The 17876-nt window shown below is 42.0% G+C and overlaps 1 protein-coding gene across 1 annotated transcript; it reads left to right on the forward strand.

Moving 5' to 3' along the window:
• Positions 1–17639, forward strand: LOC132883654 (uncharacterized). Its single transcript, XM_060917541.1, has 3 exons — positions 1–178; positions 273–405; positions 17096–17639. The coding sequence occupies exons 1-3, from the start codon at positions 1–3 to the stop codon at positions 17637–17639; spliced, it is 855 nt and encodes a 284-aa protein (XP_060773524.1).
• The last annotated feature ends 237 nt before the right edge of the window (positions 17640–17876 follow it).

A 17876-nucleotide genomic window follows, 5' to 3' on the forward strand; every position in this document is an offset into this window, starting at 1 on the left:
ATGTATCGTACAGACTGGTTCATGTGGCCAAGCGAGGCCCAGAGGAGAGAGGAGAGGAGGGCTGAAGCCAGGTTGGCTTATGGGATACAACGACTCGATGAGGCCAAACGCTACCATCTGAACACACTGACCCGAGAGCAACACGCATTACGCCGCCATCTTATCACCCTTAAGACAGGTGCGTAAATGAATGTCTAGAGTGTTTTCTAATCTGTGTTTTAAAGGCAGTAATTCTCTAAACCACACATGTGAATGTTTGAACTTGGGCTCAGGTAACCGTTGGAGAGGCTTAAACACTATGGCATCACGACCCACCAATCATGATCTCAGCCACCCTGCTGTGTCCTATAACAAAACCCGATTACCCATAATCCCAGCTGCAGACAGGGAGACAAACAGGCATAGGTGAGGACAGCAGTGATGGTCTGGTAAATACTGCAATTTCATATCTTTGCTTTGTGAGACTTTAAACGTATACACACTTGGTAACTGATTGCTGCTTTGAAACTTTTATGATTAGTAGTGGCAAATCGATGGCATATATTTGACAGAACATATCAAATATAGAGGGCGGCACGGTGGTTAGCGCTGTCGCCTCACAGCAGGAAGGCCCGGGTTCGAGCCCCATGGCTTGGCGAGGGCCTTTCTGTGCGGGGTTTGCATGTTCTCCCCGTGTCCGTGTGGGTTTCCTCCGGGTGCTCCGGTTTCCCCCACAGTCCAAAGACATGCAGGTTAGGTTAACTGGTGGCTCTAAATTGACCGTAGGTGTGAATGTGAGTGTGAATGGTTGTCTGTGTCTATGTGTCAGCCCTGTGATGACCTGGTGACTTGTCCAGGGTGTACCCCGCCTTTCGCCCGTAGTCAGCTGGGATAGGCTCCAGCTTGCCTGCGACCCTGTAGAACAGGATAAAGTGGCTAGAGATAATGAGATGAGATATCAAATATACACTATATGGCCAAATGTTCATGGAAACCTGACCATCGCATCCATATGTGTTTGTTGAACATCCCATTCCAGACTTGGTCCCCATTACTGTTATAATAACCTCCACTCTTCTGCGAAGGCTTCCACTAGATTTTGCAGCATGACTGTGGGGATTTGTGATCTTTCAGCCATAAGAGCATTAGTGAGGTCAGGTACTGATGTTGGTGATGAGGTCTGGGGTTCAGTCGGTGTTCCAGTTCATCCTAAAGGTGTTCTAACTCGAAAAAAAAAACTTTTAAAAAATTTAAAACGCAACATATTATGATTTGCATTTGTATATTGTCCTCAAAAAAAACTATCAGAAAATCTCTCTTTTAAGATAACATTCAGACACAATGGAGCAGCACTGCCACTGTCACTGCATATCAAATCAGTGATATGTGACAAAAACTAATTACGTTCATGTGTTCCATTTAACATGCTTTCTAGGAAGCAGCTTTTTAAAACACAGACTGATGACAGTATTGAAGCTTGGTCTTAATGACATGCACGATTGATTTAGTGTAATGGAACATGCAAATGGAAAAGTTGTCATAGATAGCTTTAATTAAAGCTGCTTGAAAGTTCATTTTTTGCAACCTGTTTGACATGTTTGTAAGGTCCGTTGTATTGTAATTCAAGACCATAACGCCAGGAAGAGCTGAAGTTACCATGATTTTGAAGTGTTCGTTTCCAGAGAGGCAGGGAAGAATGTTAACTCCTGTGGTCACTCTTGACGCAGCACAACTTCAAAGGGAATGTTGAAAACGAAGCAGGAGCAGTTCAGACTAGGGCTTCAAAAAGAAACTAGATGTATTGTGTGCTGGGCAGGGGCGCTGCCAGAAATTTTGGGCCCCATGAAAGATTAGAATTTTGGGCCCCCCAACTTTGCCCACCCTCGTCACAATTGCACTATTGTCATTATTTGACTTTTGATAGCCCATGGAACTTGAGTTTGTGACTTTGTTAATACATTTTATGTATAAACCTACCAGGGACTAGATGAAAACTGGTCAGTGACTAATTCTGGTGCATTTACAATCACAAATGAAAATTCAAGATTTTGCCACATGCCTTCTTGTGCTAGGACAATTGGTAGTGAAATGTGTGATGTGACTGCTAATAAATCATAGAAAAAGTTTTCTACCCAGCATCAAAATACCTATGGAAATCCCATGGATTGTTATGTGTTAGGTAGAAAGCTGTGTGTACTGTTCTGCAAAAAGGGAATATGTTTGATCAATTACGTACGCATTTCTTCATATGTTGTAACCTCTATCCCTCTTTTATGTGTGCTGCGCTTTCTCCAGCTCCTCAATTTGAAACCAATGGTTTAGAACGTGTGAACATTCCACACACGTAACCATGTCAAACACTTGACTGGTGTCCGTTATTAGCAACACTTTAATCTAGCAAACTGTATATGGCGCTCGCTCATTAAAACTTCAATCCTAAAGCATTTATGGGTTGTATTGCTGCTTACCTCCTTCTCCAAAGGGGGGGTTCAGTGGTTTGGTAGGGCGGAGGCCCCCCTGAGGCTGAATCTGTGCATATTTAGGGCACCCCATTAGTTATGAAACTGGTTATTAGCACTAGTTATTAGCACCAGCATAACGTAATATTTCATCTTGTTTATCACACAAGTCAGTTCAGTTATTAAAATGGAAAAAAAAGTCACTGTACAAACTGTAAAAGTGTTCTCTTGATAGGCTAATCCAACCACGTTCATACTGTTCATTTACCATTCGCTAATATTTTGAACACACATGTGAGCGATAGCTACCTTTCTTTGGGAAAAACTGAGTGACCAGTTGCCTGCCTCTCCGGTCCCTCTCAGCTTTCAGCTGCCTTTCTTTACGTTTTTGACAGCCACTCTTCATATTTAGCGATCATAGACTGTACGCACTCCACTGCTGGCTGGCTGGCTGCTGCACCGCGACACAGCAGCAAGTAGCGTTGCACTGATCAGCACACAGATTTAACGCATCGTGCTTCTACCAGAACTGGACCGTACCATTTCGCAAAAGGGGGAGGGTTAAATGACAATATGTTGAAGAACTCAAAAAATAGACAACCTTGTGCAATTAGCTCATTTTACCAGATGGAATATTGCATTGTTGTTATTTCAAAAGTCTTATTAAAATCATTAAAAGCATATTATCAGCCCCTTAAAGGGCCCCATGGCAGTACTGGGCCCCTAGAATTGTTCTAACCTTTCCCCCCCTGGCGGCGCCCATGGTGCTGGGTATGATGTCGGATTCCCACTTTGTATTTATCAAACTTGACCTGGTTCCATAACAGACTAATGAAAAAAGTGAACAATACCCAATGACTGTAAAAAAAAAAAAAAACATGGACGGTGTGGCTCCAAGCCCTTCCCTTCTATACAAATGAAACCAAAATTCCTCCTATATGTTGTCAAATTTGGAGCCAGAGTCTGCGCAGTAGATATGAGAGCCAAAGTCAGGTACACCTAGGCATTTGGTAGTCCTGCCCCTTCTCCCAATATTAAGGTCCAGCATGTCACCAAGGCTATCAATCACCACATTCCCAAGTGTAGCCATGCCTTCTTACAATAACATTTTAAAAAATAATTTTGAGGGGAAAATTTAAAAAAAAAAAAAGTGTAAATATCTGCATAGGGGAACTAACTGTTCGAATTATACGCTGTAGATTGAAAGACAGTTTAGAGAAGAAATGTCTCCTGGAAAATTTTGTCATTGGAACACATTGGGTTGGGCGGGGCTACATGTTATACTACAACCAGCCAGCAGGTGTGCTAGACCTGATCACTTTTTTCGAGATGTGACATTGTCCATGTTTTTTTTAATAGTTATTGAGAATACATGTAACATTAAATCTAGACAGCCTTTTGATTTAATAAAATTGGTGAAATTTAGTTCCCTGTGAAATTTGATCATTGTGATATATGTTTATTTCTGTAATATCTTTTAAAAAACCAAACAAACAGGCCATTCTGTGGCTGGGAAGTTATTTAATTTGAGGGGATTCCCTAGCAAATAACGTGCATGAAATCGCTCGCTTCGCGCAGTCAAGCAGACAGAGGAAGTCCGGTGTGCGCATGCGCAGGTTTACCTTCTTCTTTTTCTTCTTCTTTTGGGTTTTATGGCAGCTGGCATCCAGTGTTGCATTACTGCCATCTACAGGTTTACCTTGACCGTGCACTGACAGTCACATCATTCTGTTGCTAATCAAACAGCTGATCACACCGAGGTGCTCGCTAATCAAAAAGTCAAGTCAAAGTCCTTCCTACTCCATTCATGGCATGTTTGGCAGCACCAAACTCCGTTTCGTAGCCCTCGGCCTCTCGCCTATATTACATAGCTAGGGTTACAGTGGGGAGCTAATCCTCTGGTAACTGCGAGAGTTTGACTCCCCACTCGCATCTATATTGCAGCGTGCCTTACCAGATGGCAGTAGGCACCATTTTTATGATGGTCTTTGGTATAACCTGACCGTGAGTAGAACTTGCAATCTCCCAATCGAGAGGCGGACATGCTAACCATTAGGCCACTCACTGACTACCGATATTTATTAGCTTGGTTCTGTGTTTCCTTTCCTTTGCAACATAACGTCTTTTTTCTCGCTTTCCGTTACTGTAGTCGGTATTTCACTTTTCATTCGCACACTCACGTCCTCCATTTTTCTCTCCTGTTTCAAATTTGTATCCCACAATGCCTTGCACGAATGGGGAAAGCCCACCACGTGATGCATGACGTAGTATCTTGAATTGGGCCATAGTGAAGCAGGAAAAAATAGCGGAGAATTTAGGGCCACGTGGCCCTAAATTCATTAATTGTTCTATTTAAAAAAACTAATAAAATTGGAAGTTTGTGATTCGAATTCAGTAGCTTTTGGTCCACTAAACACAAATAAGTGGGTGTTGGGGAAAATTCTTTTTATCACCTACACTTGAAAAACCTAAAAGGCAGTCAACCTTTAAATAACATGGTAGAGGTAAAAGGACAGAGTAAATTTAAGTTGCATAGGTGAAGTATAGTAGGATAAAATATCCTACTATATTAAATATCATATTGTATCATTTCACATAATACTGTACTTTAGTACAGATATTGGATGTAGTGAAAGTTATGTCCAGGACACAAAATTTCAAGAGAAAAAGGACATTTCCATTATCAGTATATGCCCTACCATTATTTTGATAGAATTTACCAATTAGAAAGAATTCAAGAATGTATTAAATGATAACTCATCTCATTATCTCTAGCCACTTTATCCTGTTCTACAGGGTCGCAGGCAAGCTGGAGCCTATCCCAGCTGACTACGGGCGAAAGGCAGGGTACACCCTGGACAAGTCGCCAGGTCATCACAGGGCTGACACGTAGACACAGACAACCATTCACACTCACATTCACACCTACGGTCAATTTAGAGTCAACAGTTAACCTAACCTGCATGTCTTTGGACTGTGGGGGAAACCGGAGCACCCGGAGGAAACCCACGCGGACATGGGGAGAACATGCAAACTCCACACAGAAAGGCCCTCACCGGCCACGGGGCTAGAACCCGGACCTTCTTGCTGTGAGGCGACAGCACTAACCACTACACCACTGTGCCGCCCTCAAATGATAACTTTCATGGATTATTTTTACATATTTAAAACACATGTACATATAATAATGTTAAACTGTGGTGCAGCAGGGAGCGTTGCAGCCTTCGGGGTCAAGTTCAATCCTGAACTCAGGTTACAGTCTGAGTTTCACATGCTCCCCTCATGGGTTTCCTTGAGGCTCTCCAGTTTCCTCCCACTGTCAAAATACATACAAATGTGCAAATATGTGAGTACATATTGCTCTATGATGGAACGGCATCTCATCCGGGGTGAATTCTGCTACTAGTGTTACCAGGATAGGCTCTGGATCCACTGTGACCCTGACCAGGAAAAAGCAGTTACTGAAGATTAACGTGTGTGTGTGTGTGTGTGTGTGTGTGTGTGTGTGTGTGTGTGTGTACACACATAACCCCAATTCCAAAAAAGTTAGAACACTATGTAAAACATAAATAAAAACAGAATGTGAAGATATGCAAATCATGCAAACCCTATATTTTAATGAAAATAGTACAAAGACAACATATTAAAGGTTAAAACAGAAATGTTATTGTTTTTTTGAAAAATATATGCTCATTTTGAATTTAATGTCAGCAACAGGTTTCAGAAAAAGTTGGGATGGGGCAACAAAATACTGAAAAAAATTGTGTGATGCTAAAAAAAAACTAATTTGGTTAATTGGCAACAGGTCAGTAACATGATTGGGTATAAAAAGAGCATCCCAGAGAGGCTGAGTCTCTCAGAAGTAAAGATGGGGAGGGGTTCATCGTTCTGTGAAAGACTGCGTGGGCAAACAGTGCAACAATTTAAGAATAACGTTCCTCAATGTAAAACTGTACAGGAATTGGGGATTACATCATCTATGGTACATAACATCATTAAAAGATTCAGAAAATCTGGAGAAATTTCTGTATGCAAGAGACAAGGCATACAGAAACTGACATTGAATGCCTGTGATCTTCAGGCCCTCAGGCACTGGATTAAAAGCAGACGCGTGTCTGCAGTGGAAATCACAGTATGGGCTCAGGAACACTTCAGAAAACCATCGTCTGTGAAACAGTTCATTACTGTGTCCACAAATGCAAGTTAAAACCAGACATAAACAATATTCAGAAATACTGGCAACATCTCTGGGCCTGAGCTCTTTTACGATGGAGAGAGACGAAGTGGAAAATTGTCCTGATGTCTGACAAATCAAAAGTAGAAATTCTTTTGAGAAATCATGGACACCACGTCCTTCAGGCTAAAGAGGGGAGGGACGATCCGGCATGTTATCAGTGCACAGTTCAAAAGGCAACATTTGTGATAGTATGAGGATGCATTAGTGCACATGACATGGGTAGCTTGTACATCTGGGAAGGCATCATTAATACTGAATGATATATACACATTTCAGAGCAATAGGCTGCCATCCAGACAAAATCTTTTTCAGGGAAGAAGGAAGCTTCTTTCAGCAAAACAATGCCAAACTGCTTTCTGCACATATTAAAACTGCATGGCTCCATAGTAAAAGAGTTCAGATGCTAAACTGGCCTGCCTGCAGTCCGGACCTGTCTCCCATTTAAAACATTTGGTGCATTATGAAGCACAGAATACGACAAAGGAAACCCCGAACTCTTGAGCAAATGAAACTCTATATCAGGCAAGAATGGGACGACATTTCTCTTTCAAAACTACAGCAACTGGTCTCCTCAGTTCCCAAATGTTTACAGAGTGTTGTTAAAAGTAGAGGTGATGCAACACACTGATAAACATGCCCCTGTCCCAACTTTTCTGAAATGTGTTGCTGGCATCAAATTCAAAATGAGCATTTTTCAAAAAAAAAAACAACAATAAAATTTCTCAGTTTCAACATCTGATATATTGTCTTAGTACTATTTTCAATGAAATATAGGGTTTTCATGATTAGCAAATTATTGTATTCTGTTTTTATTTACAGTTTACACAGCATCCCAACTTATATAATCACAAACCCAGTTACAAATCTCATTAAGAACATAAGGTAGCGAATGAGGTCAAGCTAGAGATAAGCTAAAAAGTTTAATTGTTTATTAGAAAACTGTTTAGTGATAAATTTATTTCAACAACACCGAAACAGTACCTTATGCAATGAGAGTACATTGTCAGATCTTTCACTTGTGAAATGTACTATTGTTTTGAGATGCATACAATTCTTCTATCTAAATGCTGTACTGGATGATGGTAATTTTTGGCTAAAATCTTAAATGATGCATGTTTGCCTTCGAGTACAATGCACATGCATTCAGTAACAGTTCACAGCCACATTGTGGTTATTGTGGAGTACTAAGAGCACCTACAGATGGAAGCACAATTTGGTGTCCTGTTATATAAAAATACAGTTGGTTTGAAGTGGTTTGAAAGGTTGTTGGCTGTGTGTGTGTGGAATAAGAAGACCCTAATAGCTATAATGCCATTTTCAGGCAATTGCAGGCAGTACAGGCAGGTGATGGTGTGCTGTGTTTGAAGAGTGGGAGGATGCAAGCACCTATGAGGCTGTGTGTCGTGGTTAAATTATATCTCCTGCTCGAGTTATTAAGATGAGAGTTGTGTGAGTGTCTGAGTGTGTGGGAGTATAAATGGACAAATATGTTCATTGCAATTGCTGGGATTTCCTTGGATATTTGCACCATTGAATTTGATAATGAGACAATAAGTGTGTGTGTACACACACGCACACACACGGAAGGAAACAATCAGCAAGAGGAAAAACACTACCGAGGTGAATGCATAAAAACATGGTGAGACAAAAAGCAAAGAAACAGAAAGAAATTTCACGATATATTCACCTTTGTCCACCAGTGCAGAGTTTCCCAAAAGCATCGCAGCACAAAGATCATCGTTAAGTGGTAGAGCAAGCAGCACAATGAACACTCTCTCTCCTAGTTAAGACGCTCTTGGTGTTAAGGGGCTTTTGGGAAACCCACCACAGACCATTCTGGACCTTCTTGTTATTGTAATACAGTTTGACTTATCTCCATTTTATTCTTTCTCTCTTTGTGGACTTGAGATCATCCTGTCAGTTTCTTCTCTCTATGCCAATGAGGCACAGTGCATATGCGAACATCCCAGCTCCTCTTCCCAAGTTATGTTTCTGCATCTAACACCATTTCAGCTTTCTCCCTCCCTTCCCTCCTTTGCTATTAAAATGCTTCCATCAGCTTCCCTATATCTATCATCTCGACTCCTCTTCAGCTCTTATCATATATCATTCTCTCAATCCTTCCTTCCTCTTTTCTTTTCCTCTCCCCAATTTGTCCTCTCCTTCATATTCTCTCAGGGCTTTTCTTCTGCAGTTTACTCCTCCTCTTTTACACAGAGAGGAGCAGTATACGTTTTGCACTGAGTGCAAGCAGGGACTCCGGCAGCACTAACTATGACAGCATAACTAAAAGGGAGAGCCAAAAAGTAACACAGACATGAGGCAGAGGTGGATCCAGGAAAATGGGAAAGGGGGGGGGGCGTCAACCCAGTAAGGCGGGGGGTCCAGGGGGGTTGCCAGAGGCCCCCGGAAGCTCTGCAGTTTTTAAATGCCCCGAGATGCATTTTGAGCTGTCAGAGACGTGTTGTAAATGAAACCTCTGAAAGAAAATGACCATATCAAAAATGTTTTAAAACTAGGAACTTTCAAAACCATTTTATTAGTCACTGAAAATGATATTGTCAGAGTTGCAGATATATGCATAGAACATAACTACAACTGATATATGGCCATATTTATGAAAGTTGCATTGTCATATAATGCATTACCATGTGACACACTACAGTGTAGTACACTGACCACAAAACACCTTATATCAATAAATTATTACTATTTTAGCAACTGCAGTCTGAGCTCCTGCTCAGGACATTTAGTGTACATATAAGACAGTTAATATACCCAGGTAAACTGAGGGAATCTAAGTGGTCACTTAAGACAGAGCTTAATACCATCTCATCTCATCTCATTATCTCTAGCCGCTTTATCCTGTTCTACAGGGTCGCAGGCAAGCTGGAGCCTATCCCAGCTGACTACGGGCGAAAGGCGGGGTACACCCTGGACAAGTCGCCAGGTCATCACAGGGCTGACACATAGACACAGACAACCATTCACACTCACATTCACACCTACGGTCAATTTAGAGTCACCAGTTAACCTAACCTGCATGTCTTTGGACTGTGGGGGAAACCGGAGCACCCGGAGGAAACCCACGCGGACACGGGGAGAACATGCAAACTCCACACAGAAAGGCCCTAGCCGGCCACGGGGCTCGAACCCGGACCTTCTTGCTGTGAGGCGACAGCGCTAACCACTACACCACCGTGCTGTCAGCTTAATGCCAAGATAATTATAAACAAAGACTGCAAGAGTTGCATGTCTATAATACAAAGTCAGAAACTGCAATCTGAGCTCCTGAGTCTAACAGACTGAGAGAACGATACAACGATTGTGTGAGTTGCATGTGAACAAGTCCTATAATAAGTCTTAAGGCCTCTGCATGCTCTTGCGACAAGGCTTTCGCAGATAGCTTTTCGCAGACAGTTGTAATTTATCGTTGAGCGGGGAGTAATAGGCGTGCGCGATGTTATTCACCGGCACAACGCAAGGGGGCACGAAGTCGCTAGGAGTAGTTGGTGGGTGTGGTTAGTGGAGTGTTTACCCTCCGGTTACTTATAATGACTAGAACTTTTTTTTTTTTATAATGACTAGAACTGGAGTCGTATAGATGTACGTACTTCCTCACTTCCTCAATCAACCGCTCTTCATGCTGCTCCATCTTCGCTCGTGTTTTTAAAAATGCCGGTCGTGAAAACAAAACAAAACAAACCGGGAAAGTAGGGAAGTGGAAGTGCGTGTACAGCGGATGTAGAGTGGACCAATCAGAGCCCTCTTGTCTGCGGCGCTGTCTGCGAGGCTTCTGCGGTGGTCACAATTTTTGGGAGGTGCACGCAGAGCGTCTGCAAAGGTGGGGGCGCTACGCAGACGCTATCTGCGACACCATCTGCGAGGACTGGGTTGTCAGCATAAATTGGCCTTTAGTTCCCAAAACTCAGGGGGGGTTTCAAGCAGATTTTCTTCAGAGCCATTGTAAAAATCAACATCTCTCACAGACCTATCCAGCCGCTGTCGTAAAAATCAAAGCAAGGCTCACCCCAAACGGCACGTGTACCATGTGCATACACAGGGTATGGTAAGTACAGGGATACCCTGTTAATGAATACAAGCAGTAGCTGGACAGCTGATACATGTGTGTATGCAGTAAGCCTGCTGCAGAATCTTATCATTTTGGCTTGTGAACATGCACGTTAACAATACCATAAACATAAAAGGATGGCGCACACCCTTTACATGTAGTCTACAGTGCAGTCCAGGAATACAGTATGTTATTACAGTGTGGGAAATAAGGAATTTTAAGCAGACTGTCACAGGACAGATAAGTCTGAAATGTTGTCTATCCGTCCAAATTTCAGCCTGTCCGAATGACAGGCCAAAGGCTCGGAACAATGTGGCCAGGGGTCCGGGGCCTGCTTTAGGGCCCTGGAAGCTGAAGGGCTTTAGATGCCTGGAGATGCTTCTCAGCTATTTCTAGGCATATTTTTGTGATCTTCAAAGGCCAAATTATACTAGACATTAGCTGCCAATTACAGTGGTGCTTGAAAGTTTGTGATCCCTTTAGAATTTTCTATATTTCTGCATAAATATGACCTAAAACATCATCAGATTTTCACACAAGTCCTAAAAGTAGATAAAGAGAACCCAGTTAAAAAAAATGAGACAAAAATATCATACTTGGTCATTTATTTATTGAGGAAAATGATCCAATATTACATATCTGTGAGTGGCAAAAGTATGTGAACCTTTGCTTTCAGTATCTGGTGTGACCCCTTGTGCAGCAATAACTGCAGCTAAACATTTCCAGTAACTGTTGATCAGTCCTGCACACCGGCTTGGAGGAATTTTAGCCCATTCCTCCGTACAGAACAGCTTCAACTCTGGGATGTTGGTGGGTTTCCTCACATGAACTGGTCGCTTCAGGTCCTTTCATAACATTTCGATTGGAGTAAGGTCAGGACTTTGACTTGGCCATTTCAAAACATTAGCTTTATTCTTCTTTAACCATTCTTTGGTAGAACAACTTGTGTGCTTAGGGTCGTTATCTTGCTGCATGACCCACCTTCTCTTGAGATTCAGTTCATGGACAGATGTCCTGACATTTTCCTTTAGAATTCGCTGGTATAATTTAGATTCCATTGTTCCATCAATGATAGCAAGCCATCCTGGCCCAGATGCAGCAAAACAGGCCCAAACCATGATACTACCACCACCATGTTTCACAGATGGGATAAGGTTCTTATGCTGGAATGCAGTGTTTTCCTTTCTCCAAACATAACGCTTCTCATTTACAACATAAAGTTCTATTTTGGCCTCATCCATCCACAAAACATTTTTCTAATACCCTTCTGGCTTGTCCACATGATCTTTAGCAAACTGCAGATGAGCAGCAATGTTCTTTTTGGAGAGCAGTGGCTTTCTCCTTGCAACCCTGCCATGCACACCATTATTGTTCAGTCTTCTCCTGATGGTGGACTCATGAACATTAACATTAGCCAATGTGAGAGAGGCCTTCAGTTGCTTAGAAGTTACCCTGGGGTCCTTTGTGACCTCGCCAACTATTACACACCTTGCTCTTGGAGTGATCTTTGTTGGTCGACCACTCCTGGGGAGGGTAACAGTGGTCTTGAATTTCTTCCATTTGTACACAATCTGTCTGACTGTGGATTGGTGGAGTCCAAACTCTTTAGAGATGGGTTTGTAACCTTTTCCAGCCTGATGAGCATCAACAACACTTTTTCTGAGGTCCTCAGAAATCTCTTTTGTTCGTGCCATGATACACTTCCACAAACATGTGTTGTAAAGATCAGGCTTTGATAGATCCCTGTTCTTTAAATAAAACAGGGTGCCCACTCACACCTGATTGTCATCCCATTGATTGAAAGCACCTGAGTCTAATTTCACCTTCAAATTAACTGGTAATCCTAGAGGTTCACTTACTTTTGCCACTCATAGATATGTAATATTGGATCATTTTCCTCAATAAATAAATGACCAAGTATGATATTTTTGTCTCATTTGTTTAACTGGGTTCTGTTTATCTACTTTTAGGACTTGTGTGAAAATCTGATCATGTTTTAGGTCATATTTATGCAGAAATATAGAAAATTCTAAAGGGTTCACAAACTTTCAAGCACCACTGTACACTACAAATTGAATATAATTTACAAGAAAATGTCAGAAAAATTAAGAAAAACATGTTTAAAGTTCTACCCAAGAAAACAGTAGCACACACAGGTCAGTTCCATGTCTAGAAAAAAAAACTATTGGGGGGGATGTTCCAGTTGGTTACAACTTACTGGTCCTCATACACAGGTGCTATAATAACACTCATGAAACATTATGTCAACAATGACTGTTTTTATAATATGTTTATAATAAGTCTATAAGAAATTTAATAATTAACAATACAACTATACTTACATAATAGAGTTCAAATTCTGAGTACAAGATTCCAAGTAACTTTGTAACAAAATGACTTTTAAAATGACGCAGAACTAGACACATTTGGCATTCAGACTCAAATCTGCTGGACTAGAACTTAGACAATAGAAGAAAACTCCACGAAAGAGAAACCAATTGAAACCGAAAGAGTGAAAGTGATTATCAGGCTGTTACCATGGGAACAGTCTTTTATGAATGCGGAAGTGGGCCCTCAGCACTCCGACTCTGGTGTGACTCAGTAAGGTGACAAGTTTTATGTTTCATCTAATTTAGGTAATTTAAAAAATATAATATTATTTGGCAGTGGGCACATAGGAAAGTGGAAAGTATAAAGTTTCTGTCAATATGTTGATCATGCTTGTATGGTTAAAAACTCAAAAGATATTTATCTAAATACATGACCCACTCATTCTAAACCTGTCGAGCTTTGCCGGCGAAGCTCTCGACCCCAGAGGGTTAAGATCTCATCTCATTATCTCTAGCCACTTTATCCTGTTCTACAGGGTCGCAGGCAAGCTGGAGCCTATCCCAGCTGACTACAGGCAAAAGGCGGGGTACACCCTGGACAAGTCGCCAGGTCATCACAGGGCTGACACATAGACACAGACAACCATTCACACTCACATCTACGGTCAATTTAGAGTCACCAGTTAACCTAACCTGCATGTCTTTGGACTGTGGGGGAAACCGGAGCACCCGGAGGAAACCCATGCTGACAACATGCAAACTCCACACAGAAAGGCCCTCGCCGGCCACAGGGCTCGAACCCGGACCTTCTTGCTGTGAGGCGACAGCGCTAACCACTACACCACCATGCCGCCGAGGGTTAAGATACGATGGAAAAAATGCATTGTCAGGGTCCAAAACCTGTAGTAGTCTATTTTCTTTTAACGTTAGTGGTAAACCTACCCAGCTGATAACAGCGTCGCATGGTGTCATGCCAGAATGCACTCCTACTCACTGATGAGAGGCGACTTGTCGTTCATCGAGAGCGTCCGCGATCGGCCAATCACAGGCTGTGTTATGACATAATGTATTTGTCTAGTGTAACATTTGGAAGAAAATTAGAAGTAGGTTAGACCCATATCTTTACCATTTTTCATGGGCCATTTGGTTTGATGCTTTTGAAATACAAATGGACAAATGCATAAATTACTGGTCAATGTTTGCTGGTCTGGCCTTATTTCCCACACTGTAGGTTATTATGGCGATGCATGAAGTTCCCGCACCCTGTTAAAATTCAACAGGACTCGCCCAGCTTGCTTTTCATTGCATTCGTGTCATGAGTGAAAAAAAAACCCTAAGCTAGCACCTACTATTAAATAAATTTATACCATAAACTCTTCGGGTCAATCCCACATAACCAGTTATTTTATTTTTTTTAAACCTTACTAATTAAATAAAAAATTGCGGGCATATCTCAGTATCTGCAATACTAAAACTTTTTTTTTTTGATGGGGGAGTGCGCACCGAGTGCACCCCCCCTTAAATCCACGCCAGTGAGGGAGCCCTGGGGCTCCACTGTCAACAAACCTAGTCAACTAAATTACAGTTGTTCACACATTCACTCAGTAACCATTTATTTTGGTCAGAGTCACACCTCGTGGCAATTTAGAGAAATCAATCAATCAATCCATCCATCCATCCATCCATCATCTATATCACTTATCCGCCAGGGTCACAGGAGAAGATGGAACCAGCTGACACTGGGTGAGAGGTGGGGTTCACCCTGGGCAGGTCACCAATCTATCACAGAGACAAACAGTCATTCAGACACACATTAACACATCAGCAATTTAGAGTAGCCAGTTGACCTAATCTGCATGTCTTTGGACTGGGAGGAAACCCGAGCACCTGGAGGAAACCCACGCAGGCATGTGGAGAACATGCAAACTCCACACAGACAGGCCCCAGTCAGCCACGAGTTTCAAACCCAGAACTCTTGCGGTGAGGTAACAATGCTACCCACAACATCACTGTGCCGCCTAATATTTATTCCATGCTGGTTTTTCCCTGAATGTGCCCAGCTCCTAACAGTGTCAGTTAAATGATCAGTTCAAAAAGCAGAAGCAAAAAGATATTTCCATTCATCTTGTACTGTAGCCCTGTGATGACCTGGCGACTTGTCCAGGGTGTACCCCGCCTTTCGCCCTTAGTCAGCTGGGATAGGCTCCAGCTTGCCTGCGACCCTGTAGAACAGGATAAAGCGGCTAGAGATAATGAGATGAGATGAGATCTTGTACTGTTTCAGTAAATTGTACATGATTTATATTTGCAGTTGAAACTCAAGATGCAAACAGGGTCAGAGTGAAGCAATTTAGTGGGAGCATAATGAGTACGTTGTTAACTCACTCATTTGCTACTTGACTTGCTGTAGATAATGATGATGACAATAAGGACTGTTCCAACAACGATCCTGATCTGCTAACTGTGTCAGGCTTATTGATCTATGGATGCTGCAGAGCGAGCAGAAGTGCAGTCTGGGTTTGTTATGATCGAGTCAGGAAGCACAGAATCAGGCCACTTCAGTGGAATATTGTAATTTTTCAGTCTTATTATAGACTCAGCACCAGTCCACACCTTCCTATCAGGATCTTGTACTGTGGCAGACCAATTCTTTTCAGTGTTTGGTATAAACCATGCTGCAAATCTTGCCTTGGTATCATAGCAGTAACTTCCAGATGTTGAGATGAGTTTATTTTTCTTTTAGTAAAATAGATACTTCAGTTTCACCATAAAAAAAAGTCAAAGTCCCTCTCACACCAGAATCTGGTCTTCCCAGGCAGTCTCCTGTTCCAGTACTACCCAGCTCTTTGAGGCGCCAATCTCCATTTCCATAGCCTTCGGCCTCCTAGGGTTACAGTGGGGGGCTAGTCCTCTGGTAACCGCAAGAGTTTGACTTCTTCACTCACATCTGTATTGCAGCGTGCCTTGCCAGATGGTAGTATGTACCATTTTTATGATGGTCTTTGGTATGACCCAACCACAAGTAGAACTCATGATCTCCCAGTCGAGAGGTAGACATGCTAACCACTAGGCCGACTTGCAGTAGTTTCACTGTAACCTGAACCTAAATTCATGGTGTTTGGAAAAATATATATTTTTATGTTTTGTTTTTGTTCATTCCTTTCTGCAAGTCTTTAATATTTGAAATTTTGACTTTTGTGTGTTTTTGTAACCACAATTGTACATCCTTTTTCTGCTATTTGAAAACACCATTTGCCCTTTACGTTGTGTAAATATTTCAAGGCCAATGGATCAATAAAAATGAAATAAAATAAGTCTACTGGCTATGAGATCTGCCTGCCAAGCCGCAGAACTCCAAGGATGCTATTAGAACATCAAAATGTTTGGAATGTGGCATCTTTGCCAATTCGCTTCCAGAACTAGAGGATATTTCTACTCAAGGTTCATGAGTTGCAGTGTTTGAGGTGGAAGATTGCAGGATGTAGGGACTCTTGTGGTTGGGTTTGAGTTAGCAAAGGACGGCTGAGGCAGGCTTCTGAAAGAAGCCTGCAAGTCTCTTGGAAGCATCTGTTATCTAATGTTTCTTCATTTCCGATTCAGTTCATACATGATGCTGCATTGATTGACATTCAATTCTAAGTAGGCTGACAGCTACACAACACCCTTAACCTCAGCATCAACGTTCTCAAAATGACTAGTTGGCAAGGAAGAGTGGTGTTGAGGCTAAAAGGCATGAGTGTAATAGTGAAAGAGGATCAGGAGCTCCAGATGCTTGAAAAGCACCTTGTAGAGATTACAAGTGTCAATCATGTATTTCATCCATTTATTTCAGAAGTTCTCCTTTTTCAATGTTGCATTTAGCTTGATGCAATTCAAGAACTCACTTCCTAGGCCATGATTTAATATTTCTATGGGCTTTACTCCAGAAAGCTCTGCTGCACAGTTGAGTAGGGAACGTTTCAGTAATGACAAAGAACTAGCTTTTCTTCTGCCTTTATTCCTTTCTCTCTCTCTGTAGGTCTGGGAAGCTGCAGTCCATCTGCTCCCTGCAGGCTCGTGTTCAGGACTTTCTCAGCAGTGGTGAAAACAGGGCTGATAACACAACAGTGGCTGTATGTCTGCCAGACCTCAAACTACAGCCCTCAAGCATGCTTCGTCCAGCCTCTCCAGAGAGAGAGAACAAGCAGGGAGATAGGGATGGACAGAATCAAAAATGCATGGCTAAAGGGAGGGAGGGACAGAAGTCAGCGCTGGAAACACACGGATTTAGTTCAAAAGACAGTCAAAGAGAAAATGATCAGACAGTAGGAAGATATACAGAAAAAGAAGAGGAGATGAATGTAACAATATCCTGCTCTACTCCTCTTTCTCCCCTCTCTGACACTCATACGCCTGATGGCCAGTTGAGGATGGTTCACACGCTGCCTAATTTTGTCCAAGCACTGGCAGAGGCAAGCAAAGCCCGATACATACGACATAGAGGGCAGCCTCTGTGTGACAGAGAGCTGAGCATCACAGAGATATTCTCAAGCAACTCCAGAGATGCACATACCACTCACTAACACACGCCGATATACTAAAAAAAGAGAACATTTCCTTATGGAAGCCAGTCAAATGTTCTTCAAGGTCAAAACCGTCACATATACCTAAACATGTAATATACTCTAATAAAGACATTATTTAAATTTTAACATCATTTATATAATGGACTATATTATTGGGTTAGGTCAATTAAAACCATTTTGTAACCTCTGTCATCTAAAATACAATCAGTATTACAACATGACCTACATTTTCAA

This window comes from Neoarius graeffei, chromosome 3 (assembly GCF_027579695.1).
Source record: "Neoarius graeffei isolate fNeoGra1 chromosome 3, fNeoGra1.pri, whole genome shotgun sequence".
Taxonomy (NCBI): Eukaryota; Metazoa; Chordata; class Actinopteri; order Siluriformes; family Ariidae; genus Neoarius; species Neoarius graeffei.